A 20,631-nucleotide genomic window follows, 5' to 3' on the forward strand; every position below is an offset into this window, starting at 1 on the left:
GTGTTTTAAATAATGATAATTTACTGATAACTCATTTAACCAGATCTTAAATAAATGATTATCTACTTAACCCTGTGAGTGAATGAAAGGCAGACAAACAGACATACCATACCAACCAAAGTGGACACAAACTCATCCTTAAATCCTCGACTGCACTTCTAATATAAATATGTTCCTCTGTCCCATTAAGATCATAGATGGTGTAAATCCAAGCAGTGTTTCTCCTGATGTTGTGTCCCACGTTGCCTTCAGTGTTCAGCTGAGAGCAGAGAAATCATTTCCATAGAGAGGAGGCTTTGCATGGTCAGCTGATCCTCCAGTGAACTGAGAAGGTTTATAGTCCTGTGAGTTCAACACTGCAGGACTCACATCTGTCAGTCAACACAGCAGAAAGCACAACCACCATGACTCTCATCACCATCCTCATCTGGACGCTGGCCTGCTGCTGTTTTACAGGTTGGTTCACTCAGCAACATTTCAGACATGATGTGCTGCCTTTTCTCTCATTGATTTCTGCTGATAAATCAATGATTTGTTTTTGTGTGCAGGATGCAGCGGTCAGGTGACTGTGACTCAGTCTCCAGCAGTGACATTTACTCCAGGATCCACTGTCACTCTCACCTGTAAAGTAAACCCACAGTTTATTGTTTGGTCAGATGGAGATAGTCATGTACACTGGTACCAGCAGAAATCTGGAGAAGCCCCCAAATTGGTCATCAACTTGGGTAAAAATCCTACAAGTGATTTTTCATCCCGATTCTCTGGCAGAGGAGACGGAGTGAATGCTGCGATGACCATCAGTGGAGTTCAAGCTGAAGATGCAGCAGTTTATTACTGTCAGAGTTACCATAGTATCAACAGTGTTTTTGTGTTCACACAGTGATTTTTCATGGTACAAAAACCTCCCTCAGTCAGACTGCAGAGACTCTGAGCTGTTACAGCAGGAAGCGACTGCAGCTGCTGAAGAGGAAGAGACTCTGACACAGACCACTGAACACAGAGCTGACAGGAACCTCACCAAGCACACAATCCTTATTGATAATTGAATACTTTTATGATTACCAACATCCCACGATGTTCATTTTCACCTTACATTTTCAATTTATGAAGTGACCAAAATATATGAAAAGTGCATCACATATAAATCCAAATATACAAAACCCTGTAACCTAACTTTAAAATTATACATTCAACATTTACAAAAGTGTACTTTTTCGCTTTCTTGTTGACTGATATCACTCTTACATCAGCACATTAGCAGTCGGTTAGCTTAGCTTTGTATGAAGACTGAAAGTAGGGGGACACAGGCTGCTTGGCTTGATCCAAGTGTTAGAAAGTCTATATTTACATTTAAATTACAAAATATTTACAAACAAAAACCCTGACACAGGAACAGGCAGACAACTGCACAAACACTGAACTGAAATCTGGACTTAAATGGAAAAGAAACTGATGATGTAGAAAGGTACAGGTGGAGAGACAGGTGTAGAAGCTCAGGTGAGGAGAATGAGGTGAAGAAACAGGAGAACAGGAAAGGAGCTGATTGGCTGGTGAAAACACTGGGAACAGGGCGGGGCTAACGAGGCTGAAGCAGGACAGGTGTGGAGGGAGAAGCAGGCCGGGGAGGAGTACAGGAACACAGGAGGGAAACAAAGTGCAGACAGACCACAAACATCCAGAAAACACAATAAAAGCAGACAGAAATGTCAGAACCACGACAGCTTTAGAGGAGTTGATGGTCACATTTACTTGTCTATAGGGACATGCCAGCTGTTTCACATGTTATCAGTCTCAGCTAAGCTAAAGCTCAATTAAGATAACTTTCCTCTTTCACTATCAGTTTCCTGACTGAGGACAGGGCTCAGGCTTTCTCTTGTTTTATTTAAAGAATGATGATATTTTTCTGATGCATCTTGACCTGGAGATACAAATGAAATTCAGTGTTTTTCTCACTACAAGCTGTGATAGTTGTGTCCCACTGCCAGAAGATTGACATAGCTCTATTTTACCTACATTAAATAGAATGCTATGCTATCACAAGTGTCAACAACAGGATTTAAGGAAAAGTGAATACATCCAAAATCCGTCAATAATCGTGTCAGTTCACAGTGAGGTCAGTGTTGATGAAGTGTGCCAGCAGGGGGTGATATAGACCTGTTAATGAGGACAAAGTCATGTGAGATCATAAAGGTGTGAAATGCAGGATGTTTAAAATGAGGAGAAGAAATGTAAAACAGCTCAAAGTCTAAATTTTCCAGATGGACTTTAAAGTGTCACATGATCCTCAAGATGATGAGCTGTCACTCCACCTCAGCTCCTCTGTTTCTGTTTCACATGAACAGGTGTGTGTTTGCCTTCTTAAATATATTTTGCATGATTTTAATGCATCACTGCTCCTCAGAGTTTAAGTTCTTATGTCACAGAGAGTCTGAACTGTTTCCATGCACTCACACTGAAAACTGCATCAGGATGATGTCGCCAATAACTCTGATTGTCATGTTGGGTTTTCTGAGTCAGGGTGAGAGATTTTGAAAATGTTTGGTGGAGAGTCAGTTTGTTCCTTCCACTTAATTTCATGCTTAACTTGCTTCATTCTTTTTTACAAGATGTGTCATTTCTCATTTCAGAGTCTTCTGCAAACAATTTTCTGACTCAGGCTGACAAATCCAAGTCTGTTAGTCTTGGAGGGACTGTGACCATCAGCGCCACAGGGAGCTCAAATATTGGTAGCTATCTCAGTTGGTACCTTCAGAAACCTGGACAGGCTCCCAAACTTCTGATATACACTTCATCAACTCGCTTCTCTGGAACTCCGTCTCGATTCAGTGGCAGTAGTTCTGGTTCTAGCTACACTCTGACCATCAGTGGAGTTCAGGCTGAAGATGTAGGAGATTACTACTGTCTGGGTGACCATGGTGGTGCAGCATTCACACAGTGATTCAGAGCCGTACAAAAACCTCCTTCAGTCTGACTGAAGTGAAAACGGCCTGCTGCAGGTGCAGAGGGTTGGTGAAGAGACTGTGATGAGGAGAACTGGTCCAGTGAACACAAGAGTCATCAAGCAGAACCACAATGAACCTAAATAAAAGAGAAACAGACTCACAGACACCCTTCAGTATACAGTTCTTAACTTAAATCATTTTCACTAAAATCAATATATTTAGTTGTAAACTGATAAAGACCCAGTTATTGTTGGACTTCAAGCACTGATATATATATATATATATATATATATATATATATATATATATATATATATATATATATATATATATATATATATATATATATATATAAAAAGCTACAGTGGTTTTAATAGCTGCACTGAGTTGTCTGACTAATGACTGTCCAAAGCAGGAATGACATTTTCAGTTCATTACACTTTATTGTATTAAGTAAAATGATTTCATGTTCAAAATGTGAGATTTTATACTCAGAGGTCACATAGTAGAACCATCTCCTGTTCTATCATGGATAATATAACGATGCAGAGAAGATCAAGAAGAGATTTTTGATGAATATATAATTTTAAAAAACAAAGACACTGACTCTTTATAATCCACACTTTTATTAAATGATGATTTCATGTTTAAAGTCTCTCTCTGAGAATAACTCATGATATTCAGCAGAAGTTGAAAGTAAAGAAGATGAAGAAGAATATGCAGAAGATCAGTATTAGACATCAACATGCAGACTGAAACACTGAGCAGAGAGCTGTGAAACCTGCAGAAACATGTGAACAGAGGAGATCTGGAGCTTCATCAAGATCTCTATGAAAGCAGCAGCATCATCTCCAGACAGGAAGTGTTGCTGAAGCTCTACTCTGAGCAGCGCTCAGGCTCCAGGCTTTGAGTGACGGGGCTCTGTCCATTCAGACTGGCCTCACAGCTCACTGAGCCCGCCTTCCTCCACTGGTCTGCAGAGAGGCTCAGGGTGCTGCTCCAGCTGTAGCGGCCGTCCGTCCCCAGGACCTCCGGGCTGTGTGACGCCCCTGAGGAGCTGCTGCTGCCCCCCACCTTCCAGCCCAGCCTCCAGGTGGAGGGGAAGCCCCCGCTGGACAGACACACCAGTGTGGCACCTCCCTGCTGCAGCTCCTCTCTGGAGGGGGGGAGGACGGTCAGGGTGGGCCGCACCACACCCACTGGAGGAGAGAGAGAGAGAGGGGAGGAGGGGGGGAGAGAAGACAAAATCACGAGAGTGAAGGCTTGGTAATAAAGACACATGACAAAATGCTAATTTCTTATATTTGATCCAATCAAACAGAATAAGTTGTGCTGCTGCTGCTGCTCTCATAAATCACTCAGTATCAGACCATCAGACACACGATTCAAGTGGAAATGCAACTAAAAAGCTTCACTGATGAAGATTATTGACGACATCTTCACGTGTGTTTCATAATGTGTGACAGTGAATAACTCGTCCCTGTGATGATTTTCTTCTGTTCAAACTGACAGAGCTGAAACACTCATGTGAACACAGTTCAAACCTTTGTCATCTGTCTCTTTCACTTCCTTTTAACCACATGTGAAGTGAATGAAGCGTGAACATAAAGATAATCTGCATTTACTGATAAATCATATTTGTGTTAAACATGAATACGATTTTATTCTAAAACTGTTTGAATCTTCAAAGTAAAAAACTTGAAATCAAATATAAAAATGAATTTAAGTTTTGAGCGTTCAACGATTTCTTAACGTAAGGTCATTCTGAACAATTTTAAGCAGAAACCAATTCAAAGTGATGATAAAGAAGAACATGAAAAAGTATCTGAGCAGTTTTATCTCCCTTGAAATATTTACATATATACTGAACACTGAATACATTTTGATTTCTGCAAACTTTTGTCTCAGACTGAGAGATAAGTCTCACTTCAGATAAAAATAAACATTTTCAATAACACACAAACATTAAACTTGATCAGAATCTTGGTCAATACTTTATAATAGTTATATTTGCCATTTGGTGTATAAAATAAAAATCTCTGGTACTTACAGTCAACGATGAGTTTGGTTCCTCCACCAAAAGTCCTCCACAGTGATACAAACTCATTAAGTGGCCGTACAAAAACCTCCTGCACTGTGAACAAGCATCTATCCACTGAAAACACTCTCTGAATTTCATTTTAACACAAAAATATTCATGTTTGTTGAATCTACAAAGGTTATTCATTGTTCTGGATTGAAAATATTGTATAAATAAGAATAATTTCATTCATTTTTCTTGACTTTTCTCCTCCTGACAGAGAAACAATCACAGTCTTTTTGAAACAAAGTCATTTTTTCAAAGTGTATGTATCAGTTGATACATGGTTAAATTGACATAGTGTATTTTAAATAATGATAATTTACTGATAACTCATTTTAACCAGATCTTAAATAAATGATTTATCTACTTAACCTTGTGAGTGAATGAAAGGCAGACAAACAGACATATCATACCAACCACAGTGGACACAAACTCATCCTTAAATCCTCGACTGCACTTCTAATATAAATGTTCCTGTGTTCCATTAAGATCATAGATGGTGTAAATCCAAGCAGTGTTTCTCCTGATGTTGTGTCCCACGTTGCCTTCAGTGTTCAACTGAGAGCAGAGAAATCATTTCCATAGAGAGGAGGCTTTGCATGGTCAGCTGATCCTCCAGTGAACTGAGAAGGTTTATAGTCCTGTGAGTTCAACACTGCAGGACTCACATCTGTCAGTCAACACAGCAGAAAGCACAACCACCATGACTCTCATCACCATCCTCATCTGGACGCTGGCCTGCTTGCTGTTTTACAGGTAGGTCCACTCAGCAACATTTCACACATGATGTGCTGCCTTTTCTCTCATTGATTTCTGCTGATAAATCAATGATTTGTTTTTGTGTGCAGGATGCAGCGGTCAGGTGACTGTGACTCAGCCTCCAGTAGTGACATTTACTCCAGGATCCACTGTCACTCTCACCTGCAAGACAAACCCAGCTGTTTACAGTGGGGATCGTCTGCACTGGTATCAACAGAAATCTGGACAGACTCCAAAGCTCTTAATATACTATGTGAGCACACGCCAATCAGGAACACCAGCTCGGTTTAGTGGCAGTGGAAGCAACTCTGACTTCACTTTGACCATCAGTGGAGTTCAGACTGAAGATGCAGCAGTTTATTACTGTAAGAGTATCCATAATTTAAACAATGACTGGCCGTTCACACAGTGATTTGTGGTGGTACAAAAACCTCCCTCAGTCAGACTGCAGAGACTCTGAGCTGTTACAGCAGGAAGCGACTGCAGCTGCTGAAGAGGAAGAGACTCTGACACAGACCACTGAACACAGAGCTGACAGGAACCTCACCAAGCAAAAAGTGAAAAAGTCCTAAAATATCTTATTTCACTGGAAGACACTATCAGTATATATCTACTCTGGTCCAGGCCTGGGTAAGACTTTTCATCTCTCTTTTTGACGTTATCCTACTTAAAGCCAAAAGAGGGCAGCGTTGATCAGATATAGAATTGCAAAGACACATTACAGGTGTCACAGGTGAATGTTAAAAACACTTTAATTCAGTTTGAATGACATAAAGTATCACTGCCCATCAGACACGGGGTGTCAGGTCTTACATATAACTATACAGACCACTTAAATAAAGTAGCATCAGCCTACTTCCAGTGAAAGTCCTGCTGTATGTAAGACTTATCAGAAAAATGTGCTTAAAGTTTCAGAAGTCTTCATTTTGCTGAGAAATCCTGTCATGGTTTGACTATAATGTTGCTGCTGCATTATAGATGGTTGAAGGTTGAGCTAATTTGAACAACTTTATATGCTGTTGGGTTGTTTAATCTACAGGAATGCTCCATATTCCATATAATCATCATGTGTTGATCATTTAATCCTTCAGGTTATCAGAGATATTCAAGTTAAAAAATCAGCAAATAGAGCACATGCTTTCTACTTGATGTGAAGGTTTTGAAAAACTTGTTGTGAGGCTGTCAGGCACATGCAGCCCAGAGTGGAATGACAAGTATGTCGTTATGCTCCACCTCTAACCAGTTATAATGCCTGTAAAACAAAGCTGAGGCTGTGGTTTACTGTCAGAGATGTTTGGGGAAGTTGATCTTTAGCCATCCCGGAAGGAAAGTTGCAATAGTCTGCGAAAACTCTACATGAAAATGACTTGCCTCAGCGCTTCATCCAACAGACTGATATCGTCTCTTTACATAAAAGCTTCATGGTTCAGTTAGGACCACCTTTGTGTTAGCGCTGAAAATGAGTGATCGGAGACAGAACGCTTTAAAAACAGCTCTTCAGCTGATGTGTCAACTTCTGTGGGTATGTAAGACAATCAGTTTCTGATTTGCTATTCAATATTGCAAGTGATGACACTTATACAGGTTTTATTAATGAAGTTACCATTTATTCCTGTATGAAATTATGTGACAGCAGAGCTACAAGAAGAAGAAATCACCTCCAGCGTTGTGTTTGAATGTTGCCCTTAAAACACATAAATATGACTGATTACACTCATCATGTGACACAAGAGTGCATGTGCAGAAACAGGAACTGAGAAGAAATACAGCATGAACACTGCAGAGAAGGGCAACTGGAAGTGAACTGGCAGCTCTTTTTTTATTATATCTTTAACACATATCTATTTTAAAAATATATATATATAATAATATTGTAATTTGTCACTACACAGGGCTGTGATTGTGTTGCCATTTAACTCATTTCTATTGTTTAAGCAGTTCTGTAAAAGCCTTTTTATCAATAAGTAAAGATATCGTGTTAAAATACTACCTTGGTAAAAGTGAAAGTCAACCGTACAAATAGTTCTTGAATAAAAGTCTAAGGTATCTGATGTTAAATGTCCAAGTAAAGGTAAATTAAACAAAATGTTGCATGTCGCCTATGTATATATTGTTCACTATGGATCGATTGATGATCGGCCTGGCTGTTTATGATTTTCTGATTATCAGAATCAAGAGATTAGATGTCCGATAAAACAAGAAACATTTTACTTTACATGGTTCGGTTGGAGCTTGCAATCTGCAGAGTAATTAGTAACTTAAGATAGCAAATAAATGTGAAATTGGAAGAAAGCAGAACATTTGTGTCCAAAAAGTAATGGAGTGCAAGTATAAAGTAGCAGAAAATTGTGAAATACTAAGTAATTAAAATGTTTACTTAAGTGCAGTACTTGAGTAAGTTTAGTCAAATAAATATAGCGCATGTATAGTGTTATAATATTATTTCACTCATGTAAATAATGTAACAGATATTAAATGTAATGGAGTTTTGAAAGCAATGTTCTGTCAGAAATGTACACAGGTATTATGATGTACTGTATACACTGTATACTGTGACCTGGATGACCCTAATTGACTCTAATTATCAATGTTTGTGATTTCTCTTAAAGCCATATAGCGTTGTCCTGTCTAGATTCTGGCTATCGGTGAGTAGATTTACAATGTATCCACACTGAAAAACATTGCATTCTTGTATTTTCCAGGTGGTGGGGTTGGTGGTGGGCCTGAGTGGAGTCTACCTGCTGATGAAGTTCAGACAGAACAGCTTATTTTTCTCTCACACCTACATCACCCTGCCGGCCGTCTTCGCCCTCTCCAGTGCCGCGTTCCTGGTGGCCACCGGCTGCCTCGGCTCCTGGCTGAGCATCAAAGATTCCACCTTTCTGCAGGGACTGGTAAGGTTGTGTGTGGATACCTGTATGTAAGTCAGTGTTTGAACCTCACATAATGAAACTGTTTTCTTCTCCAGTTTGTTTATCTGCTAGTTTTGGTCTTTTGTCTGGAGAGTACAGCATCAGCGTTGGCTTATTTTCAGTCAACACAGGTACGTGACCTACATACCAAAATTCACTGGACAGCATGTGTTTTCACGATACTGCAGATTATTCTTGGAATACAAAATAAAACACTGATGTTGTTTGTGCAAACTTCATTTTTTGCTTAGCTGGATTCAGAGATAGCTCCCCTCAGACGAGTGTTTCAGAAATACAAAGGCAGCAGCCAGGACCCCAACTCCCGTGCAGTGGATGCTACACAAGCAGAGGTGTGTGTTCATGTAATAAGTCCTGCGGCATGTTTATATCTGATGCTTAAAAGTGATGTAGCATTTCAAAATGTCAGAAACACTCTGAAATTGATCCAAAGCAATAATACCTGGATAGAACAAATACAGCCAATAATTTGCTTCATCAAAAGGCAACGAGCAAATAGTGACATGAAATCAAGCAGCAACAACTAAAGAGGAACTGCTGAAATAAGTATTAAAGGACAAGTTCAACTAAACATGAAATTTTAGTCATTATCTACTACTGATTGTTAGAAGTGCACTACTTTCTGAGTCTGATTTCTCCCCCCCCAAACTACATAGTACACCTTGAAATCAGGTGAAGTAGATGGTGACTTGTTTGATAAAATGTAAACCCAACCAACGTGCAGTCGAGCTCCTGCAGACGCTGTGTGTGCTAATGGTTTCTGCGTTAAAACGATCGCAAATAACATCTTTTCAAATCACTTTGGGATCTCATGGCGAATGGAGACCATGCAGAACGAGCTGTATGGAGCCATTTTTTGTTTTTAAGTTCTATTCTTTTTCTCCTTTTTTTACACTTAAAAACAGTTTCCATGCTGTTTTGCTGTGATGCTTCAAAAATGTTTTACAGGCTACAAAACTTCTCTTGACTGTCTATCAGCATTGGGGTGAACGTGCCCTTTAAATACCCTGTGGTTTGTAATTCCTCTAATGGCCACTAGATGCTCTCTTTGATGTAAAAATCTTCCATCTTCCCTTGATAGCGTATTATCTGTTTTGGTTTAATTCTGATTGATAGTGACAGGGTGTCTTGTCTTCTGATTCCTGTCTTTAGTTGCAGTGTTGTGGTGTCCATGACTACAAGGACTGGCTGGACACCTCCTGGTTTAACCGTACAGGAGGACACTCGGTTCCTCACAGCTGCTGCAACTCTACCTTCACCTCCTGCAACGGCACTTTGGACCAGCCATGGCAGCTGTACACACAGGTAGACATGAGCTTACAGACAAACTGCGCTCTCATGAACATGAAAAATCTCCGGTGTTAATGTCTGGCTGTATCCTTCTGTTTCTCTCTTTCTTCTCGAATGCGTCTCCGTTTCAGGGCTGCCAGGTGAAGCTGGAGATGGTCTTCCAGTTTGTGCTGAGTTTCATCATCTGGGGCTCCCCACTGGTGTTTTTGGTTGAGGTACGAAAGACTTCAAGCTTGGCATAACATGTTCATGTGTTAAACGAACAAGCTGCACTACCACGTTTCATTTTCAAATTATTGAGTATTATCTTATCTGGCTGTTAACTAGAATCCTCTCCTTTCTTTCCTCTTCTCGCGCAGATTGCTTTGTTTCTGACGATCACACAGCTGATGAGGGAACAACCGTTAATTGAATATCAAGTCCTGGGCAAAAACTAAAGACACTGTGGCAGCTGGGAGAGCTCAGTCCAGATGTAATAATACTACATTATGCTATATTATATTGTGTAAATGTGCATCAAGATATAATAGGGATTGTTGTCAGGACGATTGCTCCTGTGCTGGAGACCTCTCACCCTCACTACTGCTGACTAATGCAGATTTAGATAGATAGAATTACTTTAATGATCCCAGACTGGGAAATTATGAGTACTCCAGTACACTACAAAACATTACAGTTTCATTGTATGATACTGCTCTGGTCATAATAGGGCAGACAGTTCTCAGTGATGTATGCAGTCCCTTGTTTCCTACTCTGTGTGCCCACTCGCTGCATTGAGTGTCTCTGCATGCATTACAATGTACTGACCATGTGTAGGCTACTGTTTGCCTACACAAACAAAACAAAACCTGCAAAAACACACCGATAAACTAACATCCTCGTCTATTTTGAGTTAAGATAAGCTTTACATCGTGCATGGCCTCTTCAACCAGATCAAAATCCCAAATTATTGTTTTAGCCTCATGTTTATTGCAAAATCATTCCCTTTTTTTTTTTTTTTTTTTTTTTTACCTGAAATACCTTTTCTCCCTCTGACCTCATCAAAACACAACATGTGGTACAAGAACTATTGAAATGTAATGTTTGCTCTCACTGCAAACTGGGTACGCACGTTTGATGACGGTGATCAGTACAGAAACCACAATCGAGCATTGTGGTATCACTAAACAATATTTCATGTTTTGTACGCATTGGCAACGATGTGTCTATTTTAGGGGTCAAACTGGAGATTCCAATTGATTAAACAATGTTGAGTATGTTTTTTTTATTCTTAGGGTACAAAAACCAAACCAAAATCATGCAGCAAGTCTTTGTTGTTGGAAATGTAATGTAGTTCATCTTATAAGTCTGTTAATGTGTGGTTTATCCCATATAATCTGTCAACACCTCCAATAAAATGTTTATAGATCGTACATTTTTAGTCTCCATGAGATTTCCTTACAAATCTGTAATCTGCAGTTGTATCAAAATGAGTTGCATAGTATTTGAAAACTGAATCTACAATATATCCCAGTAACACGTGATTTAGCTCTGTTTCAGCAGTGCATGTTGACCTGGATCTTGACCACGCTGTCTCCTCTGCAGAGGCGTGGCTGGACGCGGGTGGGCGTGGCGCGTCTCGTCACGTAGCTCCTTCCTCGGTTTCTTCACTGCGTGAGGCCGACTTGGAGGGAAGTCAACGGTGCAAAGAAGGGAAAAAATAGGAGTAGGCAGCACAAACGAAACTACCTACTAAACTCTGGTAAGATTACAAAATGTCGCCATGTGTTTCCTGAGGCCTCTCAGTTGTAATACGTTGACATTTCGGTGTTTGTCAGTCGGGAATGGCTGCCATGCCGCTCCTCTGCGGCCCGGGGAGCCCTTCATTAGCTAGCGGTGGCTAACGTTAGCCTCCGTGGCCTGTTAGCAGGCCGCTGTGGTTTGGGCGCGGGGACTGAAATGCATTGATCCGACGCTCTCCAAAATAGGGGCACGGTGCTCTACGTTAGCTAACACAGCGAGACACCGCCACGTAACCTGTCCTCTTTACGTAACGCGAGTGGTTGTGTTGTCTGTACGCGATGAAGATTAAGATAGTAATAGCATGCCTCGTTTTTGTCACAATTGTTTGGACATTTGTTTACCCTTCTAATCAGGGGAGCGATGGGAGCATGCAGCTGCTAGCATGCTAACGCTAGCAGACGCTAGCCAGGCCTCTACACGTTTCCAGATCAACTCATGAAGTGACGTTATAAAACGAAACTGCTCAATTAAAACTGAACATGTGTTTGCAGAAGTCAATGTTTAGCTATTTTCTGTTGTAATTGTAATAGTTGCTATCGTATTCTGAGGGCTGTGTCGCCCCTCTGCAGCACCTGAACATACTGAAGAAATACGAGCAGGTTTTATGACAGCTACATGAGCTGGTTCTGGAATTCAAGTGCTAGGTTAAAGGTGCTTATCCAGAGAAAGCAGGTGACATTGTGAGGAAGCCCATCTGATAATTATACTCTCTGCTTTGCATTCATTCATTCATTCATTCATTCATTCAAACTCCACGTCTAAATTATGACCCAACCCTCCTGCCACAACAGCTCCACTGTGATGCTGCTCTTTCCACTGGTTAGTAGATAGAAAACACTGACACATTAGAGTAGTTTTCCACCAGGAGTGCTAGTGCTTACTGATCTAAAATGTAGGAGCACTATTTGAATAAAATGTATTAGAATAAACCTGTAACTTCCTCACTTTAATAGTGGGTGAGTGATGCTTTAGTTATGAATGCTTACAATACAGGAAACATCCAGCGATTCTTGTCATTCTTGTTAATATTGACTTTAAATTATCCCCTGGTTATGCAGCTTCAACAACCGACTGTTTTGTTTCCTGAAGACATGTTTTGTCTCATCTAGAGGTTTTTTTTTATTCAGCATTTCTTCATGACCCCCCTGAAGAGCTAAGAACCACATAAAATATTTACAAATATTCAATTTGTGGTGATGTTGTGTTTTGCCTTATTAAGGAAGCAGATGTCAAACTTTTGTCGTCCATTCGGTTGTTATTAAGCGCATATTTTTTTCATTTAATGTTCCCTAGACAGCAAATTTGCCTGGTTGCTCACTGCCACATTGACAGAGTTGTTTGATTTTTGTCTTCTCTCCACTCAGCCTCCGGAGCAGTGAAGTGTCTTCATGGCAGTTCGTCGAGGACACATTAAGTACTTGAAAGTGAGTATACGAGTATACAGCATGTGGCCTTTATAACTGAATGTCAGCAGTGCGTTTTAGATGTTTTGATTCATGATGAGTCTGTTGCCAGTAAATGTGCAGGCACACTATACAGTTAGACTTTGTGCTCAAAAAGGAACATAGCCCTGCTGTTGTTTGTGTAGCAGATGTCGTGACTGTGCAAAGTGATTTTGCTGGAACGATTGATTTGAATATTTGTTAAAAGTGAGACGGCATTAAGAGAAATCAAACACACACACACATACATACCAGCTCCCAGCGGCTATGCCCATGTTTACTAGTTTAATACAGGACTCTCATTCATCCTCTCAGGCAGCGTATCTTACCCACCAGAATACACAATCACTACCCTTCTCTTGCATGAATGGACCTCTGTCAGGTTGACCGCTGGACTAGTTCCCATTTCAGGCCTGATCCCATTTCAGCCACAAGCAAATGTGTCCACCAGGACAAGCTCTGCTGAACAGATAGCGGAAGCTGCTTTTTAAAAAAGCGTTTTGAAGTTGGGCTCTACTCTTATTGTGAGCACTTAACATTGTTAACTAAACTAATCTCAGACCATTTAGATTAAAAACTGACCTGTGACTCTGTTACTTACCTACTTTTCAGATGTAAATCTCAAATGTGTGGCCTTTACATTGCAGACCATTGTTTACGTTTGAAGAAGACTTAGTGTAAACCACTGAACTGAGAACAAGTTGCAGCTTAACTACAGTCACATGCTTGTGTGATATAAGTAGTTATTGTCATGTGGCCATGAACCTTTCAATCCCTGGTTTTCTGTCGCATTGGAAACTGCAGTTACACCACATGGACACACTTACAATTAAACCCTCTGAAAGGACTCAGTGAATGTTTTGGCATCTAAACTTAATGTAGTCCCTGATTCCTCCGGCCAGCTGATAATTTTGCATTTTCATGAATCTGCCTAACGTCTTTTTGAAGAGTGGAGGACGAAGAAGATTGTATTTTAGATAAAATATCTCTCAGTGCATGTGCCTTATAGTGTTGTACCCGCTGTGTGCTCTAGTTTGTGTTATTGTATTCCTGTCAGTGCTGTGATGGGGTTGCTTGAGGTAGCAGGGTCAGTGAGGCCTGAAGAGTATAAATGATAGGACCTCTATGGCACACTGGTTGTTCGCTGTATTTTGACTTTGTGCTGCTGGCCATGAAAGTCATGTGTTTGAATTGATTTCCTTTTGCGTTTGTGCAAGTGTAGAGTTGACGGCCTTTATTCTTGTTTTATTAGAGAAGGATCAGGCTGTTTTTGTGCAGCAAACATTTTGAAACCAGTGTAGGGCTGCAACTAATGATTATTTTTATTATCATATGATCAACTACTTAATTCTATCCAACTTATTCATTGCAAACATTATACTGTTGGTGACTTATGGGCGTGGCATCCAGCACGTCCCATCACTTAACTGAAACAGGCATTTTCCACGGTTAAAGGAAGCTAATCCTCATTCTTGGAGTATATAACAGGGTTATCATTTGTTCATGAAGATTTAGGCTTTATCAAGGAGATACTACTAATACTGTTATAATGACTGTGGCTCTGGCTAAGATTTCTAAAGCCCCAAAAGTCTTGCTGGTATGTTGGGGTTAATTGTGTCATTCCCACCCCTGCGTACTTACCTTGCTCTGTGTTTTTCTGCCCACCTGGCCGACCTGCAGGAGGTGTATGACATGTCTAACGGTTATGAAGACCACATGGGAGGGGACGAAGGGAAGGACTCCAAGACCAACCTGATCGTGAACTACCTGCCTCAGAGCATGACGCAGGACGAGCTGCGGAGCCTCTTCAGCAGCATCGGAGAGGTGGAGTCCGCCAAGCTGATTCGAGATAAAGTTGCAGGTATGCCCCGCTCTGAAGCGATATCACTTGTGACAGACCAGATCGACATTTAAACACAAGATTTTGTTTTAAATGGCAAAAGATTTGCAAAGCACTACAACCTCTGACTGTATCAGTGGTGGTTCATCTTAATGACTCTGAGAATAGTTCCGCCTGTCACTCATTTTCACATGACCTTGTCGTTACCGACAGGATGTCCTTTAAAGGCCTGTTTTCTGGCTCCTCAGTGATATTATAATAAATTAATTTTTATTGAAATATTTCCCAAATTGTTTTCCTACTTCAGTTTTTTTTTACCACCACAAAGTTTTTATTTATTCCAACCGCTCCAACCCTGTTTAACTGTAGACAGTTTGTTTGTTTGTTTATTTGTTTGTTTAGACTAGCATGCAATGTTAAGATTTGCTTTTGTTTATTTGTTTGCAGGTTTTTTTGAACTATACAACGTTTTTTTGTTTTATTTTATTGTTTTCCTTTTTTTTTCTCTAGGCCACAGTTTAGGGTACGGATTTGTTAACTATCTTAACCCTAGTGATGCAGACAGAGCTATCAGTACACTGAATGGACTAAGGCTACAGTCCAAAACTATCAAGGTAACGTGCAATAAGGTGTTCTACAATTCTCAAACCAAAGATGTCATGTCATATAACTCTCCTATGGCTCCTGTGCTGTCCGCTAACTAGCTAGTACATGTCAGCCCGAGGAAGTGATACTGCTTTTACAGCTCAGCTCACCTACTGCCCTATCTGACATGTCTGAGTTTGACTTTAATTTTACTTATTTTATTTGACACATTTTGTTGAACTTAGTGTATTTAATGCCTTAAAAAACGTGCCTTTTTCGATCAGCTTGATTTCCTTTTTGTTGCCGTTATGCTTCTGACTCATTTTTGCTCCGATTGAAGACTTAATACCTAAAACTACTTAGGTGACAGTTTGCTTATTTGATCATTTCATTTCTTTTGTAACTTTCTATTCCAAAAGTGTTAATTTTGTTGAGACAAAACCTTTCAGATGAATAAATTCATTATTGTATCGTATAAAACACCTGATATAATTGCCCTCTAAATCCAAAAGATTATTAGAACGTCAACAGTTTAATAGATGTCAATACTTGTACTTTTTGATAGTTTTGTTTCTTTTGTTTTGTACACAAATGTCAAACGCCTTTTAATCCGAAAAATTGTCGCTTCCTGTTGCCAGGTGTCATACGCACGCCCCAGCTCTGATACAATTAAAGATGCCAACCTATATATCAGCGGCCTGCCAAAGTCCATGACCCAGAAGGACGTGGAGGACATGTTTTCACGTTACGGTCACATCATTAACTCTCGTGTACTTGTTGATCAGGCCACAGGTACGACAGGTGAATGACTTCCTTGCTTTTCAAAAATACAGCAACACACGGAGCCTTTACTGACAATGATATAAAGCAGCGGTTAGGCTGCTTGTATACAGATTGTCACCAGCTGCTTTCTCCTGCCCAGGTTCATCTCGTGGGGTGGCTTTTATCCGGTTTGACAAGCGGGCGGAGGCAGAGGAAGCAGTCAAGAACCTGAATGGCCAAAAACCACCCGGAGCCGCTGAGCCAATCACAGTGAAGTTTGCTGCCAACCCAAACCAGGCGAAGAACACACAGCTCATCTCGCAGCTTTACCACAACCAGTCCCGGCGCTTCGGTGGGCCCTTACACCACCAGGCACAGCGGTTTAGGTAAGAGACTTTTATGACTGTGTGCGTGCACTCAGTCGGACTTTTCTATTTTCAGCCCAAATATCTTCAACTCCATTAATTTTAACATTAGATGGCAGCAGTTAATCAAGAATGGGATTGGCAGAACAATCTGTAATGAAAATAAGAATTGGTTTGCAGCAGACCTAAAATGAGCAGCTCGCCGAAAGAACTGTTGCAGTTTTGGTGAACTTTCACTTCGGTTTTAGCGTTAATCGACGATGTACTTCTAACATTCTCATTTCCAGGTTCTCCCCCATGGGTGTCGACCACATGGGTGGCATGGGAGGGGTCAGCGTTCCCGGGAACTCAACCTCCGGCTGGTGCATCTTCATCTACAACCTGGGCCAGGACGCAGACGAGAGCATTCTTTGGCAGATGTTCGGTCCCTTCGGCGCCGTCACCAACGTCAAGGTGATCCGTGACTTCAACACCAACAAGTGCAAGGGCTTCGGCTTCGTCACCATGACGAACTACGAGGAGGCGGCCATGGCTATCGCCAGCCTGAACGGCTACCGGCTCGGAGACAAGATACTGCAAGTGTCCTTTAAGACCAGCAAGGGCCACAAGTAGAGAGCGAGTTTGGACAATCAGGTGTAGAGGAGAGATGAAATGAGCTGTGGCAGGCTTTTAATGCAGAGAGAAGTTTGCAAAGTCTGACACATCTGTTTGAGTTTTAGTGTATTCAGAGTTAAATGAGATGTTCACTCTCTGCACCTTTCTACTTGTCTAAAAGTTGTTGTTTTTTCATCTTTGTACTCATGCTTGGGGCTTGAGGACACCCGGTAGTTTTCATTTTTAAGGAGGGAATGGAGAAGGAAAAATCTCATGAAACCCCCAAGATTACTTTTGAAAATTATCTTAAAAGCTAAAATACTGTCTGTATGTGTTGCATGTTTAACTGTGGGGACTAGATAAAGTTTTTAGCAGTGCACTGAAAATACGGAGCATAAGGAAAGCCCTGAAATGTGTTCCTAAGTATCAGCATTTCAGTGGATGATTAATTGTAAAGAAGGGGAAGAACAATATTTTGCCCGTAGGCAGTGGTCCTTTCATTGCGCTCAGTTCTGGGTCCTCGTCAAAAGTAGAAATAGATGCCTTAAATTATCATAGAGTGGATGCAGACCTACGAAACCACTCACTGTCTTGAGTTAATCTTAGAGCAAAGCACTTTTAACCAATCTGTTTTAGGTTACCATGAATATCAGTCTGTTTGATGTTGATCAGACTTTTTGCCTGCCCTCCGACCAGGTTGAAGGTTTTAAACACGACAAGCTCTGGAGGGAAATGTTTTTCTGTTTTGTTCTGTCCCTGTGCAAAGTGTCTTTTTATTATTATAAATTGTATTTCAGAAGAGTCCTGTTGAATATGAACCCGAGTCAATGATAATGGAATTAAGATGGACCAAAAGCAGGGAGAGATTAGATCCTACAACACCACAAGAGTTTATGTGAGGAGATGCACACAAAGTAATTTTAAACCTTTTAATTTTTATTTTTGAGAAGGTACTTAGGTTTTATCTGACGCTGACTGAGAATAACATCGATTTGGCTCAGTTTGCCGTCTGTTCTGTTTAGTTTTCCCTTTTTTCTTTTAATTATTTTGTTTTCCTTTTGTTTGGATTTTTTTCCATTTTTAAAGGCATAGATTTTTGTTGCACTGTAAGTTACAAACTTGTTTTAACGAGTGCTTATCTCAAGTTTGGAGAGACATTAATGGCCTTTGTTTATGATTTCAGTTTAAATTTGCTTTCTTTTTCTTCCTTTCTTTTGTTTTGGTTGTTTCTCTTTGAGCATAAACCATTAAATTTTATTTCTTTTTGCTGAAAGTTTTGTTTGGTTTGTTTCTTTTTTTATTTACCTTTTTTTTAGGATTTGGTTTGAAGTTTTGTTCTGTTGTTTTTCTAGAAGCGAAGCTGCAGTGTTGATGAAAGATCCCTGAAAAAGTTTCGACTGGAGGCTTTTGAACATCTTAGACGGGCTTAAATTAACAATATGTGGACCAATTATAGTTGAGACAAGATTATTTAACCTGCACACAGACACTTGAAGGAAAGTGACAGTCCAGCAACCAGTTGCCTGTTGAGCTTGAACCACTGAAGAGCAACATAACTTGAAAAGCTGAAGCTGTATGATGGCACTTGGGGTACTTAATGGTACTTAATGGCTTATTTATTGACATCTGACTCACTAAACCTGCTTTTGAATCCTGGATTATTTACATTTACACTAAATTTGTTGACTCCAGTGTTGTAATTATAAAGGGAAGCCGGACTGTAAATAAGTTTATACTGTTTACTTGCAGATTTAGGCCTTTACACCTACAGCTGTTGCTCTGATCTTTGTCTATTGGAGATTAATTCAACAAGTGAGGACTTTGCTTTTATTACTTGCCCAGTGAGACACTTCTGATATCATTCGTCAAGATTATTGGCATATCGCAGCTTTTAAGAGTAAAGAATTTGGTAGATTGTCTTGTTTTTACACGTCGGTTGAAAGGCGGAGCTTTAGCATCGGTACTAGAACTTGTTCTGGCTGTAACCTGACCGCAGTAATTGAACAGATAAACACAGTGATAGTTACAAGTAGCAAATGATCCTTGCTCATGTGTATTAGGCTTTTCACTTTTAAAACCAGTTATAATCCCCCCCCCCCCCCCTAAAGCTTAATTTAAATGCCTCTTCAATCTGTGCCCTCTCTGAGATGAGTTTTCCCATCACATGCTTCAGATTTTGGTCTTAAAAGTGATTTTTTTGATTTAGTATTTTCATCTTATTTTTGTGTCATGAACCTTAACTTTGTGCAATATTTCATGACTTGCTCAAAGCAGGTGAAAGAAATTTGTTGTAGTCTTGGCCTCATCTTTTTTTATTCCTTTTTTTTCTACTGACGTTTTGTTACTGCTTATTTTTCTCAGCAGTCCAGTTGGAGTTGCATGAAAGATGCAAGCGAGTTTGTTTTAGGGGCAGTCAGAATAAACTGCATTCCGCCTTAATTTATAAGAGGAAATGGTGTATTTTACATCAGAGCAGGCGCAGGTATTTATTTGACAATGTATGCGGACATACTTGTTACTTTGTTGGAGTGTTTTTACTGATTGATTTTTTTGTTTTTCTTGCTTATGAAGGACACTAAATTGAAGTCCATTAAATGTCTTCTAACATTGGATCATTTCAATAAAAACATGGTGGCTTTTCAAAGTTGAAAGAATGAAATGTCTCTCGGGAAGCTTTTTGTGGATTTGCTGAAAAAGTGATTCTCTATGCAAACGCTAAGTGTATCGACATGTCAGTGCACAGTTAGTCAAATTCAGTCATCTACTCAAGCTGATGGAAAGACAGGTGAAGTCTGCCGCGTTGTTTTGTGGACTGCAAAATTGCACCACCGTCATCATCGCTTTACATCAGCATGACTGAATTTTCACTTTCAGGTGAACTGTATTTCCTGTTTTAACAAGTAGATGCACAAATGAAGTGTAATTTAATAGCATTGTTATGATGCATCTTGTGATGTCCACTGGCCGTTAGCTTGGTCACATTGTGTTGGCCCAGTTATTACCTTCTGGGACCAGGAGGGGGAGGCATGTCTCCATATTTCCTGTTCTACACCACCATGAACACTGAGAATGTTTTTCTGCACCACCTGTAACGTCAGCGTGAAGTTACTTGACACGTAGGTGATGTAATTTAGTATGGAGGAAAAACTGCCTTTACCAAAAAAGACTATTAAACCCATGGAAAGAAAAGGCAGCAGTATAGCAGCTCTGTAGCATATATCTGCTTGATATTGCATCGCAGTAGGTTGTTCAGAGTG

The 20,631-nt window shown here is 40.2% G+C and overlaps 2 protein-coding genes and 2 gene segments (V, D, J or C); all 4 read left to right on the plus strand.

The window, feature by feature from the left end:
* LOC115566363 (Ig kappa chain V region Mem5-like) overlaps positions 1 to 20,631 on the plus strand; it is a 57,545-nt gene that overhangs the window by 15,455 nt on the left and 21,459 nt on the right.
* LOC115566374 (immunoglobulin lambda variable 7-43-like) lies at positions 243 to 3,104 on the plus strand. The segment is given in 3 exon segments: positions 243 to 456; positions 549 to 628; positions 2,672 to 3,104. Coding segments are annotated over 3 exon segments (399 nt in total).
* On the plus strand, positions 6,054 to 11,698 carry tspan37 (tetraspanin 37). 3 transcript variants are annotated; one of them, XM_030392214.1, is made up of 8 exons: positions 7,104 to 7,306; positions 8,487 to 8,678; positions 8,753 to 8,827; positions 8,948 to 9,046; positions 9,867 to 10,019; positions 10,136 to 10,219; positions 10,364 to 10,476; positions 11,589 to 11,698. In XM_030392214.1, exons 1-7 carry the CDS (start codon positions 7,244 to 7,246, stop codon positions 10,439 to 10,441), a joined length of 744 nt encoding a protein of 247 aa, XP_030248074.1. In that variant the 5' UTR covers positions 7,104 to 7,243; the 3' UTR covers positions 10,442 to 10,476; positions 11,589 to 11,698. The 3 variants fall into 3 exon arrangements, with proteins under 3 accessions (XP_030248075.1, XP_030248073.1, XP_030248074.1); XM_030392215.1 differs by lacking the exons at positions 7,104 to 7,306; positions 11,589 to 11,698 and adding an exon at positions 6,054 to 6,414 and having other exon boundaries at positions 10,364 to 11,413; XM_030392213.1 differs by lacking the exon at positions 11,589 to 11,698 and having other exon boundaries at positions 7,033 to 7,306; positions 10,364 to 11,413.
* On the plus strand, positions 11,598 to 20,018 carry elavl1a (ELAV like RNA binding protein 1a). Of its 4 annotated transcripts, none has more exons than XM_030392211.1 (7): positions 11,598 to 11,745; positions 13,151 to 13,210; positions 14,909 to 15,089; positions 15,579 to 15,682; positions 16,292 to 16,445; positions 16,576 to 16,801; positions 17,068 to 20,018. In XM_030392211.1, the coding sequence occupies exons 2-7, from the start codon at positions 13,175 to 13,177 to the stop codon at positions 17,390 to 17,392; spliced, it is 1,026 nt and encodes a 341-aa protein (XP_030248071.1). In that variant the 5' UTR covers positions 11,598 to 11,745; positions 13,151 to 13,174; the 3' UTR covers positions 17,393 to 20,018. The 4 variants fall into 4 exon arrangements, with proteins under 4 accessions (XP_030248071.1, XP_030248069.1, XP_030248070.1 ...); XM_030392209.1 differs by having other exon boundaries at positions 11,599 to 11,745; positions 14,897 to 15,089; XM_030392210.1 differs by having other exon boundaries at positions 11,599 to 11,745; positions 16,292 to 16,454.

This window comes from Sparus aurata, chromosome 16 (assembly GCF_900880675.1).
Source record: "Sparus aurata chromosome 16, fSpaAur1.1, whole genome shotgun sequence".
In the NCBI taxonomy this organism is placed as follows: Eukaryota; Metazoa; Chordata; class Actinopteri; order Spariformes; family Sparidae; genus Sparus; species Sparus aurata.